This window comes from Leptinotarsa decemlineata, unplaced genomic scaffold, assembly GCF_025532065.1.
Source record: "Leptinotarsa decemlineata unplaced genomic scaffold, Ldec_3_MD MMD2_P_RNA_scaffold_2, whole genome shotgun sequence".
NCBI classification, from domain to species: Eukaryota; Metazoa; Arthropoda; class Insecta; order Coleoptera; family Chrysomelidae; genus Leptinotarsa; species Leptinotarsa decemlineata.
The window spans coordinates 12,486,918-12,510,800 of NW_027412529.1; the positions used below are offsets into that span (position 1 = coordinate 12,486,918).

The following is a 23,883-nucleotide window of genomic DNA, read 5'->3' on the forward strand; positions in this document are numbered from 1 at the left end:
TTCGAAATAAAAAATAACAGCGTACGCAACGCCTTTCAGTTGATTCATGATTCATGAAATTAAATATGAAATTACAATTTCTCACGTCGAAAAAACTCCGAGCACCAAATTTCGTGCAAACAACTGATTTTTGCAAAAGTTATTTTCAAGAAACGAAAAAAAATTCAATTTCAATACCCTGTATCTCCGAAACGAAGCATTTTCGTTAATATAGACTTTTTTCAAAATTGTGTCAGGAATACGTCACTTGGATATTTTAATGTATTTATGTCACACGCTGTATACAAAACAGCTGAGTACTTCGAAATAACTGATTTAATATCAGAATTCTTGGATATTATTGGATGGAAAATTGAAAGATATATCAAAAGAAATATCGCAAGATTCTTTTTTCTATTCGTTAAAACTGGTTGATAGCGATCTCAGTTTTTACACATCAGAAAGTACTGATGTCTTCTCCTGTAAATTATGTTATCATGATGATGAAAATTCAAAGTGTGTGGAACTTTTCAACATCGCACGGTATAAGATGTTCAAATCATTTATATATAAAACGATTAGCTGATACCTATGAGTATTTGTATATATTTCATTTTCCTTCTCGAAATTGAAGACTTCTGGTAACATTTTTTGAAATGCCATTGTCATTCTGACATTTTTACTCCTTCCACCATGAAAAGAACTATGAGCATTGTAATGAAGAACTTGTTGTATTCAATTATTTTGTGTATGAAATGAAGAGCCTTGATATTTTAAAGATCCCTGATCCCAACGCCACGTTTCGAAAGCTAAGATCTGGCTCTGTTTTCAGTTTTGGAAGAAACCAAAGGATATTACCACTTTTTTCCTCGCTGGTACGTTTTATTCCTGAACGTCTTTGACAGATGTCAAAGGAATTTTGAAATGTCATTGTTGTTGATTGACTTGTGAAATATCTGTTGCAGTTTCTCCACTATTTATATTTTTCATCAAGACATGTAGTACGAAGTACGATCTATTTCTAAATAGTCCAGTAACTTTATAAATCACAGCATCTGTCAGATCCGATTGTTCTAATTTTTTGCAGACTTCTTTATGATGTTGGTCTAATGAATAATTCAAGTTTGTGACCTCGAGCGCCGAACGCAACTTTGTCAAAAATCGAAAAAACCGCAAAAAATCGGGTTTTTTCAAAATTTGGCGATTAAAATCCTAAAGGACCACATATAGTTTTGCTATATATAAGTTTTTGAAAAAACTTGCTTGATGAGTTTTCAAAGTAGACCAAATTTGCTATAATATGACACTAGAACTGTCTCTATAGCCACAATAGTTTCCGAGATTGAGCCTTTCAAAGTTTATCATTTTTTACGAAATTCGCAATCTTTTGCAATTCTGTCTTTCTGATTAATTTAATTTTGACCCTGATTATACCATCGAAGCTTTTCATGATGGAATGTTAAAAAAGAAAATGAGAAGAGTGAACGATGATGTTTAAGGGTGAAGAATGAACTAGGAATACATTGAAATAAACAACTCAAAGAGGAAGGAGTGAAATGTAGAAGAATTGATAAATTCTTATTTTTGTAATGGATAATGTTTTGAAAATTAAAGTCAGTTCTGAATTGAAACAACTTCATCTTTGATTTCGTCTATTATTTATTAAGCTACGAATAATAAAGTAAAAAAGATAAGTACAACAGGAGTTAATGAGTTTATTTGTAGAAAATTGAGTAATAAATCAAATTAGTAGTAAATAAATATAGTGAATCAATTGAGTGATAACCGTGTCTGGATCGACGTATTGGGAGGGCATGCCCATCAGGGAATAGTGATGAATAGTCGACGTCTTGTGCACACAAGTCATCCTTCATTTCGACATCGGACAGATCGTCGCCTTCTGAGATATCTACTACTGCAACATCAGGTATATTGTTACAAGAGGCCCCGATGCAGTGCCTGCAGACTGATGAGCATTTTAATTCTGCCTTTCTGCAGCTGCACGCGTTCTCACAACCCTTCGAGCAGCCGCAAGAAATCATGTGCAAGAGGTGTTGTCTCTTGGTCATCATTTTGGGGTTGAGCCCTTGTGGCGTGGATATCCACTCCCAACCACGCCTGTACCTGTAAGAAGATTGTACATAAGAATAGAAAATGATGAATAATATGCAAGGACAAATGTTTACCTAATGGTATGTTCGCAAGGAGTGAAATCGAGCAGTCTCGTGTAGGAGGTAACCTGGCTAGATTGAAGCTGATTTTCGTCGCAGCCCTGGCGAGGTTATGGGTGTTGGGATTGCCTCCGTATAGAGCAATTATGACTCGCTCTCCTGCTGCTACTATCTTGTCAGGTGTAAGTTGGTGTCGATAAAAATCGCAGCTTGCTTTTCAACGTCCGGATTTTTTTCGACAGGATGTCTAGACACAACCACTAAAGGCATGAATGAAGAGGAAAAGCTCTGGTTTCAAAGAGGATTTTGAAAAAGTGATGCTGGAATACATGGCATTTGATGCTTTCCCTCTTCCACATTTATTGAGATCGCAGTGAGGATGATTAGCAAGTCAATGTCCTCACCAACGGCTACCACTATATCATAAGTAGAGGCGGCAGTTACAGCTGTAGTGATTATGAGCCTATCAGCATCTTCCTCTGCTTGGAGCACTTGAATGTTGCGATTTCCTTTTTTTGTTGTCAGCAGCTTCATGAAACGAAGCTTGTTTTTGTCATTTGACAGGAATTTTTGAGGAACCTGTGCCATGGTTTTCTCGTCAACAATTATCTCTCGCGATGAGTGTAACTTGGCTCTTCGAAGAAGTTCACAGCTCTTTGTGTTTTTCTGAACAGCATCTAAGGGGTAACCATCGAAAACTACTGCCACGTTTGAGCCGTAGTCAGCAGTAATGTACTGTACGTATCGGTCAGGTAACGCACCAAATGCTTCGAGGCCACAAAACTTTGTAAAGTAGATGCCCTCCATCCACTACTACAAACTTCGTTAACCCTTGCTTCTCATTTGAGGTTACAGGTTGAAATCCTGAATACAAGGTGGATTTTCTACCCTTCCTCATTCCTTCTTCAGAGAACAGTGTTATTGGGATTGGTGACAGTTCGTAAGTGAAGAACTCGCGCAACTCCTCATCCGATTGTTTTGAGATATACAACCTGTAAAACAATGTTAGAGGATCAAAAGTTAACTGTTTATTGTCAACAGTAATAGTTCGTACAGGTGAAAAAAGGGACACCACATTGTTTTTACGTTTGAATTTCACTTTCTGGAAGTTCTTGCCAACCATATTTAGCATCAATTCTCTCCCAATCTCTGGAGCCATGTGGCTGTTAACACTAGCCACACTAGCCACAGTTAACACTAGCAACATCACAAACAAGTCTGCAAACAATCAGAACTATCGGATTTCAAAAACTAGTCCTTTAGGGTTATTATCACCAAAATTGGAAAAAAAAAACCCGATTTTCGTGTTTTTTTCGTTTATCCAGCGCCCGAGGTCACAAACTTGGGTTATTCATTAGAACAACATCATAAATAAGTCTGCAAAAACTAGTCCTTCAGGGTTATAATCGCCAAAATTGAAGGAAAACACGATTTTTCCCAGTTTTTTCGATTTTTGACAAAGTTGCGTTCGACGCCCGAGGTCACAAACTTGGATTATTCATTAGGCCAACATCATAAACAAGTCTGCAAAAAATCAGAACTACCGTATTTGACGCATACAACCCCATACCTACTTTCAGGCGACAAAGTTACTGGAATAAAAGAGCTATTCGAAATACACTTCTCATCAGATATACGCTGTTTCTTTGAGTTTACATCTCTTAGGGTTGGATCATTGGCAATCATTCTCGTCTTGTCCCATTCAACTAGATTTTCGCCGTCCAGGCTTTTTTCTGGGACAAAAGGCTGGTGTGACATTGATCTAACGAAAAGATACAATTCGACATCAAAACTAATACCCTCACTGTAAGTTTGCAGATGTAACATTATTTTGTTTAAAATTGCTCAAAAATGACTAAGACTGATCAACTTCATGAAATATTAAAATCTTGTATGTCTGAGGTCGCACTCCTCCGGAACGACTCGACTGATTTTTGTGGAATTGTTCGTGTATATTTGGTAGGTATGGAAATAGGTCGTAAAATATATTTCATACCGCTTTATGATTTTGGTGTTTTTACTCAGAAAATTTTTTTGACGAAACTTTTCTCGATTTGGCAACAAATTTGATACCCTATAGGAATAATTCATGAGGCAGACCAATGAATATTCTAGGAAACTTGCAGAAATGTCACAAATCGGATAAAATGGCATTATCCGTCATGGCTTTAAACAAGGGAATATTTGTTTTTGACAGGCGTTTCACAGATCATAACTATATAAAAACGTTGGTGGAAATGAATATTCTGAAATCAATTCAGAATAATGTAATTTCAGTATATACCTCATCTCTTTTCAGTCATCAAGTTTATATCGATATCCATGGATTTTTTTCGTTTCAGACATTATCGTTATGAACAGAAATTAGCCTGTTTACTATGGAAGATAGATATGAAGGATGTCACCATAATACCCACCGAAACAGCAGAAGTCTCAAGTGAGAATAAAAATATGGTTAGTAGGTACTATTATTTACCCAATTCCATTCATATCTTCATTGATCTAAAAGCTACCATCGATACAATTATTGTTTCATTTAGTGTAATTTTCAGTGACATTGAAATGTATCCTGTTTTTTCAACAGTTCTAATCTATTTATATCCAAACAGCAATTTCCGACTTCCACCGTACTTAATTGTCACTCCACAGATTAACATTTTAATCAAAGCAATTAATTGGGTCTATTTATTTTGTTGGATTAGGCAAAATGTTGTCTCTTTAGGGATTCACGAAAATGTAATTAATTGTAATCTCAAACGAAATACTTGCGCTTCCTTTTTTGTATATTTATTACGAGAAAACATGAACTCACAAGAATTGTATATTTCAGAATGGAATATTAACTTCATTAATCGACAATCGCGGTGCTGTTTTGATAAGGTCATATCAATTACGTATATACAGGGTGTAACAAAAAAAAAGGTCATAAATTAAACTACATATTCTGGAATCAAAAATTACTCGATTGGGTATAACTAACCATAATGCATATGTGTACACAAAAAACTGAAAATTGATTTTTTCAATATTTCATGAACCGTTCAACATTTTGTGAAGAAAATAGTTTCAAGGCTTCCTTACCATAGGAGCTTATTTCTCATGTAAATCCACAAAATATTTTCAGCCCATAAACATGTCAAGAGGGTATTGAACTTTCCAAAGCCCACAAACTTTTCTAATAATAGGGTAGCCCAAGCGGGGATTTCGGGATTTACTAAAGCGCGGCAGATCAATATACAGGGGGATACCTTGTTAAGTACCTCCAGCAAATATGAGCCTCATGTATAAGGCCGCCCGTGAAGGATAAAGGATTAGTGAAAAAAATTGATCATCCGAAATTCTCGAGCGCGTCAGAATAAGGTAGGGTGAGTTAATTGAATGCTGAAAAGTGAATATTCCAGTAATCTGACAGTTTGAGAGTGACGTAAAGAAAGGGGAGGGCAGCAAAGTTGTAAAAAAATAACGTCATTTCGACATTCTCGAGCGTAGCAAATTTTTTTTATTTTGGAGAAAATAATTCAAGGATAACGAAAAACATTCAATCTGACGAGCTCCGCAAGCCGAAATAACGAAAATTCGTCGATAAAATTTAATGCGTGCAGCTGTGTGATACATATATTTCTCTTTTCGAGTTTCTATTCCTCTTTCACTTTTTTTCTATCTATTACTCTCTCACTCCGTCCCCACTCTGAATTCTGTTGCCATGACGCCATCACAGCTGATCACAGAGATTCATTCGTGATGAAGATGAAGATGATGAATAATTAATCAATTGATTATAAAAAATTAAATTTTACTTACATACACTCACTCATTTGCATGCTATTTCTTGAGCTTTTCAATTAATTCAGTTCAATGATTTGAAAAAAATAAAAAACAATTGTCAGATTAGGCGAATCCCTCTAGATAATCGTCAGATTATGAGACATCACGTCTAGAACATAAAGATGAACGATATATATCTCAATCTGACGCGCTTACGTATTTCAAAATGCGAATTTCTTTTGCACATTATAATAATGGCCGCGAGTATGCGTCAGATCGAAATCGTCAGATTATTGAAGGAGAGCTTTTTTTTGTTGCACTTAACACCCCCTTAGAAAATCTGACGCGCTTGATTAAATTTTTTTTCTTTTCACTCTTAACCCTTTCGTACAACCACCCACATCATGCAAACGATCAGATTAACATACCAACATTATTAAAAATACGTAGGACATTGATGCTATCAATATCTGACGCGCTCGAGTATGTCCATGCAACTGTATTTTTTACTCCATCGATGAAAAGGTATATATTATATAACATTTTTTTCTTGTTATCATCTAAGCTTTGCAACCTAATATGTTTCTATGATGCTCGAGTAAATCCCCATTTTGCATCGTGAACTCCCCCCTACATGCATTTCAATGAGCCTTTTTCCTGAGAATAGTACAGCGAACGTGTCACGAGAGGCAGCACTAGTAGTAGGGACAAACATAAACTATTCATATGTAAAACAGTATTATTTACGTTATAATAATTCATTATTCAAAAAAACAAATCTGATATATAAAAATGGATGTTTGTTGGTTGATTGCTTGGTTGGTTGGTAAGTGATAAACTTCTACATTGCTCAACCGATCGTGATGAAACTTGACATGTATAAGTAATTTTTCATAGAGAAGGTTTTCAGGCTATCATTTTTTTTCTGTAACTCGCCACTAGATGGCGCTGTAGAACAATTTTTTTGAAAGCACTGCTCTATAACGCTGTGCACGCCTAAGTTCGTTGATTCTGATTCTGTCTAAAGATTGAAACAGCAGCGATACGGCAACATAAGTACTAATTAGTACTACAACTACTAAATTCCACGCAGGCGAAGTCGCGGGCAACAACTAGTCTGATATAAAAAATTATTTTTCGTTAGTATAATGCCAACAAAGCATTGCTGTTTTGCGAATTCTACGTCGGATAATCGATATCCGGAAGAAAACGTGTTTTTTATACCATTTATAAAACCTCATATTAATGAGGTTAGATGTAAGAAATGGATACATGCTTCGAGGAGAGTAGATTTAACAGTGCAAAAAATTAATAAATATTCATATGTATGCTCTAAACATGAAATGAATAGTACATTTTTCATAGTTAATCACCATCGATTAGAATGAGATATAACCTCAATCGTTTATTAAATTATATTCATTTACTATATTTAATTAAATTCATTTCATAACCATCTATATTTGATTCATATTCCACTCGAAAATAAATCTGATATTCATAATTATTTTAAATTTCTTTTATTGCAATTATAATCTATCGCTACTCTTTCACTAGAGTCTGTATACCTACTGACCTGTCTATTAATTCACTTTTTTCCAGTTACTTTTGAATTACGGCATGTAAGCTAACGTTTTATTATTACAACATTGTTATCCTTCACAGTTGCAAATTTAAGTTTTGCTCCAGGAATATCTTCTTCTGTTAAAAACATTCTTTTTTAATTGTACTTTACCATATGGTCATATGAGCATTGAGCAGTGTTTGTCCCTATCGAACTACTAGCGCTGCAAGTGAGTGATTTTTCGTACTTCAGGAAGAAGGTTCATTGTAATAATATTTTGACACCATTAGTTCAATATATTTTTTTACCCCGCAGCACTTTTTCGAAAAGCCGGTTTTTATTGAGATACAAACTTTTTTCATTATCCTTCAAAATTTGAATATATAACGAACAGTTGCTTCAACAATAATACATTGAGATTTTGATTTTGCGCAGTTGAATAATTTTGGTAAACTTAAACTTTTTGGTGTAATGGTTCAAAGGTTTGCCTAAATGGCACATATGCTTTTAATTCTGGGTAACTATGATTGAACTTAAACAAGATTTCAGATGATTATCTGTAATTATGTTAATCACAGGTTAATACCAAAAGCATTGTGTAGCAACTCCAAATCGTGATGCGGAAAAATATCCCAATCGGCATACCTACACTAAACAGACAGTTATTTTTTTGGTATTTTTTGGTATTGGTATAAGTGGTCGTTCAAAAATGGATAAAAACAATAAGGAGATTTTAAAATTTGTCGAAGGAAACCCTGGAAGTAATACAGGGGTAATGATAGCTGCTGAATCAGATGTTGGTCACATGATGGTTTGAAGAAAATTGAAGAAACAGCAGTTTCATCCCTATGACTTAACAGTCGTCAAAAATCACTAGATGCAGATTATTTCAAAAGAATGGGATTTTGCGACCGGTTCTTAACATATCAATTTCATTATTCATATTTTATGTATCGATGGAGCTACCTTCAATAGACATGACATTACGAATCATCATGACACACAAGGCCGAAGAAAAGCCTCACGCAAAAAAAAGAGACTCTCAAAGTCAATTTCTGGGCAGTCCATGTGAATAATAATTTATTAGGACCAGTATTTCTTTCAAATAATCTAAATCGTGCAAACTACTCAGAGTACTCACGAAATGATTCACCAGAATAATTTGAAAAGCTAAATTTAGGCGTACCCTGGACGTTGGATTGTGAGGGGTCCTGCTGCACCTATTTTTCAGCCAGTCAGAAGTCCAGATCTTATTCCTATTGACTTCCGCATCTGGGATTTCATTCCGTTGAAATAATCGCCGAACAACAACTAGGGCATCGAGACACTGAATGTGTAAATCGATTCCGTCAGAAGCCTATAATCTTCCAAACAATTCGCTTATTTTTATTAAACAGTGCTGAATGTGAATTCAGAAAAGTGAAGGCCATTTTGAACAATTATGATAATATCACAATATTATATTATTAATATCACAATAATAATTCTTTTTTGAAGCATAAAAAAGTTCTTGGGGTTTTTGGCATTCAATCCCCCCCTAATTTTTTTGGTTCAAACAGATTTTGTGGTTTTATATGAAAAAAATGCTCTTACGATGAAAAAGTCAATGGATCCATTTTCATTACAGACTGTTAAACATTTCATTTGGTACTTTCCAAGGGATGCATTTTTTTTTTGTATGTACATTAGCATTGAGGCAAGTTATTTTTACCTCTGAATGTGTAGTTCAATTCATGACTACTACACTACTACAAACTTCGTTAACCCTTGCTTCTCATTTGAGGTTACAGGTTGAAATCCTGAATACGAGGTGGATTTTGTACCCTTCCTCATTCCCTCTTCAGAGAACAGTGATATTGGCATTGATGACAGTTCGTAAGTGAAGAACTCTCGCAACTCTCAATTGTTTTGAGACATACAACCTGTGAAACAATGTTAGAGGATCAAAAGTTACCTGTTTATTGTCAACAGTAATAGTTCACTTTCTGGAAGTTTTGGCCAACAATATCTAGCATAAATTCTCTCCCAATCTCTGGAGCCATGTGGCTGTCAACAATAGCCACAGTTAACACTAGCAACATCACAAACAAATCTGCAAAAAATCAGAACTATCGGATTTCAAAAACTAGTCCTTTAGGGTTATTATCGCCAAAATTGGGAAAAAAACGATTTTTCGTGGTTTTTTCGTTTATTCAGTGCCCGAGGTCACAAACTTCGGTTATTCATCAGACCAACATCATAAATAAGTCTGCAAAAACTAGTACTTTAGGGTTATTATCGCCAAAATTGGAGGAAAACACGATTTTTCCCAGTTTTTTCGAAAAAAATGCTCTTACGATGAAAAAGTCAATGGATCCATTTTCATTACAGACTGTTGAACAGTTCATTTGGTACTTTCCAAGGGATGCAACTTTTTTTGTATGTACATTAGCATTGAGGCAAGTTATTTTTACCTCCGAATGTGTAGTTCAATTCATGACCTACCTTTTTGTTACACCCTGTATTCAATTTGTCTACTCATGGGATGCTCTGCATTAGGATTATAAAAATATCAAGAAATGATATGAAAAAAAAACTCATTATTTGCCCTCTACTGGTTAACCTTCCGTTGATCAAAAATGTTTTGCAAAGTGTGAAATTCGGTGACATTTAGTGTGCGCAGTTTAGGTGTCATTCCCACTGAAGCGATAGTTTAGCAGCTTATCCTATAGGCATAGGCTGAAGTTTAGCCTATAAGATAAGCAACGGAGAAGTGATTTTCCGTGAGCTGTCTCAACATGAACAGAATTTTGAAGGGTTTTATAGAATGAGCTCAAATAGTTGCCATGTTTTATTGAGATTGGTGTCAAGGGGACTGGAGAAGCACGGATTCTGCTCCACCAATTTCACGAAGGAAATAGAGGATTGCACGTCTTCTTGATGACCCGACATTTACGTGATGAACGATATTGCGTCTTTCTTTCGCTCAAGCTACCCGGCAGATATGTCCCCCTCACCGACGCGACTCCTATAATTATCGGTGTAGTATCGCGATCGCTCCAGTGTGCACTAGATCAGTTGTTTCCATCATTCATGCACGATTATGAATGATCGGTGTCAAATCAAATGTCGAATCACCAATTTTCCTTAATTTCGTTTCAGTTTCTTGAAATGAATCCGGTTTGGTAATCTGTGTTCTGGGTATATCTCAGAATATCTTTGTATATTTCAGATTGCCTTTCAATGGCGTTTAGAAAATAGAAAAATCAAATCTAGTATTTCGTCGTTGGGAAATTCCATAATCTTCTGATATTTTCAACTTCAAATAGTATGTAATGAAATGTCTATACAGTGGTGAATGCTGGAATGTACTTTAGTTTCAGAAATTGTGAACCGAGTGAAATAGTTCTGACGTTGCCCCTAGATGGTGTCAATGGTCAATATTTGTATCAATTTCAGTAATCAATTGAGTTTTGGTGAATGTTGTTTCCAATACTATTATTTTTCTCAAATAAAAAAGGTTATCGCAAATAAACCGCGGAAGTTGACGTTCCTTGATATTTAAGGATTATGTTAAATTTGAAAAATCATCTCTACTGATAATACATTCGTTCTGTTGTTCTCTATTTGGATCATTGAGAGAAATGAGGCGATATTGCTTTTCATGTGGGTGTTCCAAAAGTGGCAATCCGCAAATATAACGTTATATGAGGTACTCAAGATGAGGGCAATTTGTAAAATATTCAAAATACGGAATGAACATTAATATAGATTCATGAAAATGATTCATGACTTTCCATATATAACCTCATATAATATTTAATGTCAGTGTGATCACAATTCACATCATTATATTGTAGAATAGGTACGCAGCACACACAATATTATTGGTATATAGCATTTTTCTTGAAAAGTCACCCACGTTAATGAAATCCAGTAAGCCATTTTGGTTGACAGACACATGAAAATTCTACACCGATAAGTCGTTACACTAGTGTATAGGCAGTTTATTTTGTCTTCAAAATGTGACATGTTTCCATTACGTCTTTCGTTTCATGGCAATTTTTGTTGTTTGTAGGTTTTGTAAAGAATATTACTGGAGTTTTTTCCCAACACCAAATCGTTATTTTTACACCTCGGCACGTGTTTCGATCACCAAGTGATCATCTTCAAGAGGAAGATAAAACTTTTTCATCTTCATCTTGAAGATGATCACTCGGTGATCGAAACACGTGTCGAGGTGTAAAAATAACGATTTGGTGTTGGGAAAAAAAACTCCAGTAATATTCATTACTACACCAAACGTTCCAAACAGTACATCATATGTAGGTTTTGTGCTAGATTGGGTGATATTTCCATCCATATTTTCTTTCAGCTCATTTTTTATTGTCCGGGAAGACATAAAAAACTTTGTTCAATTTTATTTTTCGCTATTGAATGAAATGAAAATTAGATCCGTATTTTATTTCTTGATCTTTTTTTGGTTGAACCATGGTGATGGTCATCGTATAACGAAATGGTACTTCGAGTGGAGGACAGAAAAATATAGGTTCGTTCAAAGAATTGAAGGTAACCATTATTGAACGTTTCGAAAAAGTTTTATGACAACAAAGCTTTTCTTTCTGTTCTGAAAAATGGGAGCTGTGAGTCAAGAAACCAAAAATTGACAATTTTGATTTTCTCTGAGTGTGAAAGGTAAAAAAACTCTAGCGTGGAATAATTAAAAAAAATAAGCAACTTTTCCAATCTCCAGAACTTCAATAATCTTTTCGACACCCATTTAGTCAACCAAGTTAGCACCTTCAGCAAATGGAGAAAACTAATTTCCTACTCTAAAACTGATTTCTATTTATATCTCACAATGAATGAGGACTTTGCTCAAGCTCTTAAGAATAGATCCCCAAATATTGTGGTTGCATATGAAATTGAAACAACAAAGAGTAACCAGTGTTGAATATCTAAATGATTAGAAGTAACCATGGTTTACAATTTCTTATCTACAGGAAGGATAGCAGTACGTTCCTCTTGAGTAACGAAACGACGATATCAAGGAGAATATTATCAGGGACATAGCTGAAGACAACGGATATTCCTCAAATATATCAGTAGATGAGGTAAATGGGAAACGTAAATTCAGCAAGAATCAAAGTTTATTTTCGTTTCGTATGAACCAAGACACACAAAGGAATAATATCGTATTTTCAAAAATTTGAACGTGAAAGTAGATCCCAAAACGTCTTGCTTACTTTAACAAATGTTATGTAACCCCAAAAATTGTTGAATTGTTGGAAAATGAGAGTCGACGATATATAAGATGAGATGTGAGGACTGTGTCAAGAAATACATCGGTCAGACTGAACGAGCCATTTAAACTCGTTTTGAAGATTGCGCAGCACATGGCTTATTTCGAATACCAGAAAAATCTGATGTCGCTGAATATGCCTTGGAAAACGGCCATAGAATGAATTGAATCCATCTGAAATTATTGAGATCGGTACATAACACTAGATTTCTGGAAGCTTTCGGAAGTCTTAAAAGCAAAGTGTAAGAACAGTGACAAAGGTCACACTCCATACACCTCTCGTTAACCGTTTTGTGAATCACTCTGTTGAAATTTGCGAGAATTTTCACAATAAAACTTCCCGTAAGACCAGTTTTAGAGTCAATACCTTTTCTAGTTTTAGAGTCAATACCTTTTCTAGTCTCCACAAGACGCCAACTTGGTTGGTGAAACGTACGACAAGAAGAATTCTGGTGATCGGGGAAGGTACTTGTTTTTAATTTCTTCGAGTATTTCGAAAACGTATGATGCTTCATTTGATACCGATTTTAAAATGGTGCGAAAACAATTTTAACGTACGACGAATCATTCAGAAAAATCCCTTTTTCATACACTCGTTGGAAAAGTCAATTTTTCCATTGAATTGTTTTTAGATACAAGTATGCCGTCACAGCGTCTTCCATGCTCCAACGAGTAGCATAGTTGACGTTTCGGAACATTCACCAAAACGGGCCTACACAACTATTGGAATCTACAAAGGAAATATCGTAGCTATCAAATATCTTCACAAGAGATCCGTAGACTTGACGAGGTCGATCAGGAAGGAACTGAAACAAGTGAGTAATTTTGTTAGGAAATATATAATACAGTCATTATAGCTCAAAAATAGGCGATATTTGGGACCTTACTTTCAGTAAGATGATTTTTTGTATATACTTTCATTTTACTATCCCAAATGAGATATGGAATTTCCCAGTTCTACTGTGTAATATTTATTAAAGACAAAAAATGAAACAACATATTTTTTCTGATATCTCAATATCTATTTGGATTTGATAGGATAGAGAAAATAACCTTGGTCTAATTTCTACTGCGATTTTCATTTGTTAAGACCGGTTTCGGTTTATTAAACTTAAACTTCACTTTCAGTAAAGTGAGGTTTGTGTTTAATAAACTCTACAAAATACAAATAAAATAGAACACAGAGTTAGATGCTACAAATGCAATACGCATTTATAGAGACGGCTCAAATATCAAAGAAGGCTCAGGATGTGGAGTGTACTCCAGATCACTAAGCCTAAGGATTAAGTGGGGAATGGGAAAAAATACCAGCGTTGTTCAAACAGAACTGGCTGGTATCTCAATAGACATAAAAGAAAAAACCAGGAATGGATTTTTTGGCAGAAACATAACAATCTGCACTGATAGCAAAGAAGCTCTATTAGCCTTGAACAGGCAACGTGTTATCTTAGGGCTAGTACTAGAGTGCCACCAAAATTTGGCCAAAGCCTCAGTAGATAATAACATTATCCTGAGGTGGATTAAAGGACACGACAGGAGTGAAGGTAATCGCTTTGCTGACATTTCCGCCGAGGAAGCGGCTGGACTAAGAATTTTAGGATCCAGTGGCACCTACGGCGTGATGACTTCGACAATTGCGAAACTAGTCAAACTTTAGACCCATGCTGAATCCCTAAAGAGATGGGATGAAATGTAAGGATGCAATCTTGCCAGAATCAGTCTGGACGACCCTGGAAAGCTGGCGCCCAAGGAAAGGAAAGCTGGCGATGACCAGGAAAAATCTACGCTCAACAAGATTTCTGACTGACCACTGTCAACTGAGAAAACACCTTCATAATATGAGGCTAGTGGACACACTCCAATGCAGGATGTGTGAATGGGAATATGAAACTCTCAGGCATGTCCTATGCGAGTGTCCAGAGTTATCGTCAATAAGAGAGTGTGTGTTCGGCGAGTCTTGGCATAATTTTGCTGATATGAAGTAGATGTCTCCTAGTGACCTGTCCACCTTCCTGGAAACGACAGGATGGACGATGATCTAGGAGGACAACTCCTTGGGAAAATGCACAATGGGTCATATGTGGCCTAAGTGCTACACTCACTCTCCCTATACTACAGATATAGATACAGATAAGTAAAGTGAGGCATTTTGACAAACAATTCCTTGAATATACAATGATATAATGTTTGGTATCTTGATTAAGTACCTACCATGTATAATAAAACATTTGCAGGATGATCAATACCTCATCTTATTCAACTCCTATAACATATCGATAGTCCGTAATTGTGATATGTTATAGATGTTGATTGAAATGAGGTATTGATCATTCAGGTAATATGTTTCAAATTGAAAGGGTTATATTCTCAGGAATGATTGATTTTTGGAAAAAAGTTTTTGGTTTTCCACTGCTCCATCTGGATACAAAAGAATAAATGTAAACATAAATGTGTAAATCATGCAAAGAAGTAACTTTCAGACACAAACTGAAAGAAAAAGTTTTCCTGAAACAGCTACTTCTATGTTCTTTCCATTATATTGAAAAGAAGGATAATTCTTTCAAAACGAATACTTTTATACAAACACCGAATAATAACAAAATCATTCTTCTCTACTCAGTTTTTATCCCAAACATTCGTTATGAAATCGAATCAGATATGTTCACAAATGTTCACCTTTCATTTTGTATATTGTGTAGGAATCCTATGAGTGATATCTGATTCAATTCCATTACGGATGTTTGGAATACAAATTGAGTAGAGAAGAGTGTTTTTTGTATAATTCAACCTGCATTTGAATTTGTTTCGAAATAATTTTTCTTTGGAGTTATTCAATGTTTCAGGTTTATAGCTGTTTCAGGGTGGCTTTTTCTTCCAGTTTATGTATGAAAGTTACTTATTTGCATGATTTATACTTCTATGTATAGAGTTACTTCTTTTGAAATTGATTGCTTTCTTCCTTCCTTTGGAAGATTCCCACATTTTTTTGTATCAAGATGGAGTAGTAGGAAGCCAAAAACTTTCTATCCCAAAAATTGATCACTTTCTAAAATATAACCCTTTCATTATTATATTTTAATTTGAGCAAATCCGTTTTCGACATATTCTTGAAATCAAATATCAATTTGTAGATGGCGATGCGATTACGTATGGTGAATAAAAATTCCATCTTATTAATTGAGTGAGATATGATGATGGAAGTGGAGTAATTTTATTTGATGACTTGAAGATGCAATATGGAACACTTCAACATCATAATAAAATTAATCCTGAGGCGATGGTCTCTATTCAATAATTTATTTAAATACATTTCGGAATGCTATATCAAAAACATTCTGAAAACATTGAAAAGTGAATTGAATCTGATCAAATATAGATTCAGACTCCTGAAACATGTTGTTAAAAAATGGTGACTCTCAGGAAATATATCATTTTTGTTCTCAAAATGGACCCACTAATTATTTGAGGAGACATTGTTATTGAGAAATACTTCATATAAGCCTTGTCAATAGGATCTCGAAATGTGAATTTGTACCATTTTCTACATAATCATGCAAACAAAAATTTTATTCTTCTTTCTTTTTTTCAAGATACGAGAAGTCAGACATGAAAATTTGATCCCATTCATTGGTGCCAGCGTTGACCATGGAAACGTAGCAATTTTGACAGCATACTCCGGGAGAGGAAGTCTAGAAGACGTCCTCAAAAATAAGGACCTCAACATAGACAAAATGTTTGTTTCCTCACTTGTATCCGATATACTGAAGGTAATATTATGAAACGCTCTTTTCTTTTTGACTTCTACCGATGTGACAAGTGACTAAAATATTATTTCAGGGCATGATTTATCTACATGATAGTGAGATAGTATCGCATGGCAATTTGAGAACTAGTAATTGCTTGATAGATAGTAGATGGGTTTTGCAGATATCTGATTTTGGACTCCATGAATTCAAAGGTTGGTGGGAATTTCTTCTTTACCATTTGAAGTAATTTTTTTCATATCTCAGAATAACTTCAGTTGCTTTAACTGTAGTTTTGAGCTTATCTGTAGGTAGGTATAATATTTCAGATAGTTTAGCTGAAATGTTATTCCCTGTAGCCGAAAAAAAGTTTCACTTTCAATATTTCAATTTCCATATTTGTATGCATTGTACAAAAAAAGACTGAAATTAAACTCTGACTTACCTGAATCGTTCTATCGTTATGACCACATTTATCTAACTCAATATTAGGAAGTAACCAATCCATCAAAAGGAAAATATGTAGAAAAATTCCCGCAAAAATTATCAGATAATAACACTATAGTCTATTTCAAAAGAGTGTAGAGTAATAAAATCTCATTAAGTATTCAAAAGCGCTACAGGGTGATCCGTCAATAAATTCTGTCACTTCCCTAGTCCGCATTGCAAAATTATGTCGTTTCATAAAGAGCAGGTAGGTATCACCCTGTTTTAAGGGATTTGTCCATTGTTATCGACGGATAAATACTGAGCCAGAGGCGCGCTAGTGGGATAATTGCCAAAAGAATATGCATTCATAAAAATTATATTAAAGGAAATAAAAATTTAATACAGCAGAACAGTGTTATTAAAAAAATATAAAATGTAACAATAAAATATATACGAACCGAAATCGGGAAATACTCACAAACACACACGAACGAACTTTACGTATTGAAACACTTGTGGGGACTTTAAATCAATTTATTCACAAAAACGACAAGAACTTTACTGGATACGTTATTACAATTTGACACTTGAACAATACTAAAACTGTGAACTTCCCTTAACGTTTAACAACACTCTATTTATACCCTAATTGAATGTTCTAGAGATTACTAGGTACAATTTTCGAGAACCTTCCGAGAAAATTTTTTATCTTCCTCTTTTAAAACATGCTGGATTGCTTTTTGCCAGTTTTCTGATGTGATTTCCATAATGGCTTGATCAAACAATACCTTGACATCTTTCATTTTAAATGTGGTATTGTGCCTTGCAACATATCCTTTAACTTGTGCCCATATAAGTTCTATAGGATTTAATTCGCAATGATATGGCGGTAGGCGCAGCACAGTTACTTTATACTTTTCTGCTACATCTTCTACGGCATATTTCATGAAGCGAGATTTATGTTGTTTTACTATGGCTAGTAGTTCCTTCTTTACTGAATTCGTCTCAAACTGAATACCTTTATTTGACAGCCAGTTAATAATTTCTTGCTTTCTCCAAGCTGAAGTTGGTACCTTCTCTAAGCGCCTTGAATGGTAGCTTGCATTATCCATAACCACGACCGAATCAGCTGAAAGAAATTTTAACATTTCCCCGAAGTAGTCTTCGAAGACATCCGAATTCATGTCCTCATGATAATCTCCCGTCCGGCACGACTCAAAGCTTAACAAACCTTCTTTTAAAAATCCGTCTTCGCTTCCAATGTGAGCAATTATAAGCCTCTTCCCTTTTCCCGAAGGCACTTTAATACCCGTCGAAAGGCCTTCTATGAAAGCTTGGCGAGAACTTGTTATATTTTTATCTTGCCACATTTTTTTGACTATATAACCTTCGTTTATCCACGTCTCATCAAGATAAAAAATTTTCTTTTGCTCTCTGCGGTACTGCTTTATAGTTGTCAAATATTTTCGTCTCCAGCAAACAATTTCATCACTTTCCAGTAATAGTGCCTTTCGATTGTGCTTTTCCCAGGCAAAATTCATACTTTTTAAAGTTTTCCATAAAAGTTTTCTGGATATCAAAGGAATATCGTTATCTTGGCTTATCTCGATAAATATTTTTTCAAGAGTGGGTATTTCCTTTTTAAAATAAAACGAATGAACTTTTCTTCGAATGTCACATTTGGTGTCTTCATCTAAGATTTTTATTGGTCTTCCTGATTTTCTCTTGCATGGACTTACCTGGCCTGATATCTTTCTTTCTCGCAATAATTTAAAAATCGTGGACTGTCCAATTCCAGTCATTCGGGCACATCGCTCAACACTTTCTTGCACAAACAAACTAGGGTGATCGTGTTTTATGCAATCATATACATTTAAAATTATAACTTTTTCGCAAACAGATAGTGGAGAATTTTTTACACTTCTTTTCTTTGGAGTAAATGTCCCCATTTTATAACTTTTTCACTATTTCTATATCACAATATCACTGTACGTTTAATTGGTGTAGTAACAATAACTATTATAACTCGAATGTTTAAGACACCATTACAATATATTTAAACCCTTTTTCTTAATTACCTGGGTTTAATAGGTATTGCATGATTGGTGGGCAGGGTCAAAAAGGGATTATTATAATGACATGGCACCTCGGAACTGAGTGTTAACCCTTTTTTGAGAAATCATGCTCAAGTATATGAACCCAAATTGCATATTAAATAAGTTTACAAGAACCACTAAAATTAATCTTAATCTTTTTTTAAGAAATTTTACTTACCTAAATACATGTAGGTACTTAGTTTTAGACCAAATTACTTCCCAAAAATGGCCTTTTATTATTATCTATGTCTGTAATTTTTAATTTACTTTAATTATTAAGTTTAATAATCCTAAGATTTGCCTACGCCCATGGACGACAACGAAATTCAGGCAAATTTTATGACACTTCATGATTTATTACTCTACACTCTTTTGAAATAGACTATAATAGTCATGCCGATTTGACAGCCTTCACTTTTGGTAGAATGTTGTAACATTGCCAATTTATAAAAAAATGTTTGGTGAATACTTTTTTCTAGTATAAAAACTGAATGTGTGTTTTATCGACCGTGTTTGAGGATTTTGACATTCCTAAATATGAATTTATTGGAGCCTCTGGAGACACCCTACATTTTGTTTTATAAGATCTTCAGATGATGTGGTGCTGCAGGTTTTTCCGGGTTTTCCTGCAGCTGAAAAAGCAAATGCGCCATTGGAATCAATGAAGTCGCCTCGGAGCGCCGATTAATTTCCATTGTTGTTTTTATTTTATTTTTATCGTTATTTTAATAAAATATAGTTCTTGAAGCTTTTCATACAATTCAATTCAAAGTTTGTTTGAAAGTGATTGACAATGTTCCACGTTGAATTTCATTAGTTCGGTCTAAGACATTAGTTGTCTAACATTATATTAAATGATTCAAAATCCCTGAAAGAACGATACAAATGCAGAATTGAAAAGAATAGCTGAAAAAAAAAACAATAATATCAAGCAAAAAAATCTGAAATGAAATTACAGTGAAATAAAATATAGAACAATTGAATAAAAATAAAAATTTGAGAGATTCCAAGCCAAGTTACTTCACGACGTTTCGATTGTTAGTATCCACAATCGTCTTAGGGTAATGACTGGGCTAATTCATCCGAGAGATGACTATTTATGGGTCATTCGAGTACTTTCACTTATCTCCTCTAAGCGCTTCACCGGTTTAGCGGGAGATGACCGTTTGGTGGGAGTTGGCCATTTTTCGCATGATTATGGGTTTTCATATGTTGCGTATCTATACGCTAGCTCAGCTGAATACATTGTTGGACAACATGCATGCGGCTTCTTTGAATTTCCTGAACCAGTGTTTCTCCCTGTGTATAATCTCACTTGATGTTATGTTTATGGGTCCAAACATGCTCTACTATTTCTGATTTGCTGGTTTTCTCTCGCTGTGTGTGTTTCTTGTGCTCGGCAATGCAGACATTCAATAGCTTCACATTTTCACCGATATAGGATTTTCCGCACTCACAAAGTATCCGGTAAATGCAATTCTTGGAATCGCAGTCTATATTTGGTGGCCTGGTATTCATGAGGCTGATACGTATAGTGTTTCCGGATCTGAAGCAGGTTCCGATGTTGGACCCAATTGTCCTCGTCAATTCCGACAATCCTCTGATGTAGGGAAGTGTAAGCACTGGTTGGACCGGCTTCTCTTCCTTACGAGGATCTTGCTGTCTTTTAGCCAAAGTCTATTCCGCCATCGCTTTGGAGTAGCCATTCTGTTAAAGATCTTTTTTGATGATGTCCAGTTCCTTCTCGAGACCTTCCTTCATGTTACAGAGCCCGATACCACGGTCCAATAGAGTACTGATGAGTTCTCTTTCAGTCGATTGATGGTGGTTTGATTCGTGGTTCATATACTGTCCCATGTGAGTGAGTTTTCGGTAAACAGATGTTTCCCACTCAGAGTCGGTCCATAAATTCAAAGATAATGTCATGTCAAAGACAGTAGCTTTCAGAAAGCAAGATAAGTATCAATACAATTTCTCAGTAATTTTTTTTTTCTATAGACAAAAATATGATTAGCCAGTGAAACATTGTATCTAAAATAGTTCAGGAGGAAGCAACATAGTAATAAATAATATAACAAACATCCTACAAAGGATCTGGTCAAACCAGTAGGTATCAGAACAGAAATGATGGAATGAGTGTCATGAAAAAATTGGAGAAAAACAAGATATCATAATGAATGGCGCAACAATTATTCGTGGATTTTGTTTTGTTCGCAGAGTTGTTGCCCTTTCCGTCGATTACTAGCAACTTTCCTTTATATGTTCACCTTCAGCATTTTCTACGCGACCGTCCCCTACTTCTTCTGCCCTCTGGGTTTGAGACTGTCGAACTATTCGTGTGTTCTTTATCTGAGAACCTTAAAATGTACCCAAATTATCTGAGCCTCTGCATTTCACAATATCTGGATCGGTGTACAGCTGATATAACTCAAAGTTACACCTCCGACACTATCGCCTATTTTCATTAACTGCTTCGTTAAATTCATAAGCATTTTTCTCCCAAAGATTCCGAATGGTCTCCCGTCGTTTTGATATAAAGTACATATTCCAGACTCATATGTTGAAAACGGTCTTACTGGGGTTATGTAAATGTTTAGCTCCACCCCACATTTTATGCTTCTTTTTCTCAAGTGTTTCTGAAGACCATGGAGTGTCCATGGTATCCATGGAGTGCCTGCGTATTGCTATGCGTCTTTTAATTTTGCCGATTGTCTTGTTTGTTGTATTTACTGACGATCCATTATATGTAAATTATGTAACTTGCTCAAAGGTATATTCGTTAATTCGGATCCTCACTTGAACATTATGAGGGTTTTTAGCTCCAACATATATTTGATTATTTCCTAGTCCTAGTTCACTTACCGTGTCGGTAAATCTTGTGAAATCCCACACTACGTCTCTCATAGTTCTAACCACTATATCTATATCGTCAGTAAATGTGAGAATTTGCACTGATCTTTCGAAGATAGTTCCACTCAATCTAATATTTGTTTGTCTAATTGCCTTTTCCAAGGGAATATCGAAGAGGAGACATGCCAGCGCGTCTCCCTGTTTCAGACCATACTGAAGAACTTAAAGTAGTCTTCTCCTTGAATTGTTATGCACAAGCTTACGTTTTGCATTGTCAGTTTTGTCAATTATGGGAATGATTCTGAACTAAAGTCATATCAAGCTTTTCTCTACTAGTTTTCCCGAAAAATCCTCAACAAATCATTTTTCAGCTTTCAGAGATCTCTTCAATCTGATATTGAATAAGAGTTTTCATTTTTTTCAGCCAATCAAGATGATCCTCAGTGGCAATCTAAAGAGATCAGAAGGCAAATTTATCGGGCTCCCGAATTACTGAGAGATCCTTCACCACCAGCTAGAGGAACACAAAAAGGAGATGTTTACTCTTTCGCGATAGTACTCTATGAAATAATTGGAAGAGAAGGTCCCTGGGGAAAAACAGACGTTGAACCTTCTGGTAAGTTATATACCGCGTTTATCACAATTAAATTTGGTGTAGATAAGTGGATAATGAAGAGGCCACATTCGGTTTCACTGTTCAGATATAAACAAAATTGAAACTTTTTTTCGAATTTAAACTGATAGTTGCAAACATACTTTCGTTTGAATGTATTTCAGGTAGGATCATTATTGTTAGTTACTAGCTGTGGTATTCGGTTGCGTTCAGAAAGTTGATATGAGTTTGGAATGGATGAATGAATGTCAAATTATAAAGAGATCAACGGATCTTGTCTTATTTATATAAATCAACATGGTATTCCGCAAAAGTTTTCCGAATGAAAAATAAAGAATTTGAATACCAATTTTATTTATTGATTCACAGATGCATATTTAAAATAACATAGTTTTTTTCTAAACTCAATATAAAATATTGAGTATTAATTTTGTTCCCAATTCGCTGATGCATACCCAGACATTTTCTGTGATAGTTTGCATGAAAAGTAGCCTCCGTGCCAAATTTCAGCCCCCAATATTGAAAATTTTTGAAAATTCATAGCTCTGTTGTTTTTCGAGATTTTCGACATGCAATCACTCATTTCTTCCAATTTTCTTCTACTTTTGAGTAGAACTTATCTTCGATAAGTTTGTTGGGGGTTAAAATGGACACCAATATGTCTTGGCACAATCATGTCGCTGGAATTGCAGAGGCTACTTCTCAATAGCTTGTAGCACTGTTTCAAACCAGAAAACTGTACATACTGATGCTTTATAAAGCTCAGATCAGACCTTCTTTGGAGTATTATTCTCATGTATGGAGCTCCGCCCCCAAACATGCCGTGAATCTGCTGGATTCCATCCAAAAAAGATCCATCTTCCTGATTGGAGACGCGAACATCACAGGTTGGAGATTTTTCTCTATTCTACGAGTATCGATACTTTCACGAGAAGTTTTCAAGTGACTTGGCACATTTGATTGCACCAAGAGCAGTTTACGAAACTGTTTAAGAAAGGGGACGACACATCTATTATCACAAATTATAGTCCTATCTCATTATTCACTCATCTCTCGAAAATTTTTAAAAAGATTATCAAAGAAAGGCTCATCTCTTTCCTTGATAAATACAATCTGATTTCCAAAAATCAATTCGGATTTAGAGAAAAAATGTCAACCCAAGATGATATACTTACTCTAACTTCAAAAGTAACTGAGGCCTTGAATCTGTTTAAAAATAATCGGATATCGAAATACGAGGTAACTCATTGAAATTATTTGGCAGTTATTTAACAGGAAGGAGCCAAGCAGTGAGGATCGATGATATATTGAGCAGTGATAAGGTGATCGACTGTGGAGTACCTCAAGGTTTCTTGCTGGGACCAATACTATTTAATATATATATCAACGGAA

The 23,883-nt window shown here is 35.2% G+C and overlaps 2 protein-coding genes across 2 annotated transcripts in view; one reads left to right on the forward strand and one right to left on the reverse strand.

Moving 5' to 3' along the window:
* Gyc32E (Guanylyl cyclase at 32E) overlaps positions 1-23,883 on the forward strand; it is a 211,426-nt gene that overhangs the window by 133,221 nt on the left and 54,322 nt on the right. Inside the window, exons 10-14 of the mRNA XM_074183625.1 lie at positions 4,493-4,604; positions 13,393-13,575; positions 16,351-16,527; positions 16,598-16,718; positions 22,303-22,494. Of these exons, the coding sequence (XP_074039726.1) occupies positions 4,493-4,604; positions 13,393-13,575; positions 16,351-16,527; positions 16,598-16,718; positions 22,303-22,494 (785 nt within the window). The remainder of the gene's footprint in view (positions 1-4,492; positions 4,605-13,392; positions 13,576-16,350; positions 16,528-16,597; positions 16,719-22,302; positions 22,495-23,883) is intronic.
* The window catches only part of LOC141485938 (uncharacterized), a 171,191-nt gene that overhangs the window by 93,635 nt on the left and 53,673 nt on the right, over positions 1-23,883 (reverse strand). The gene's annotated exons all lie outside the window — the stretch shown is intronic.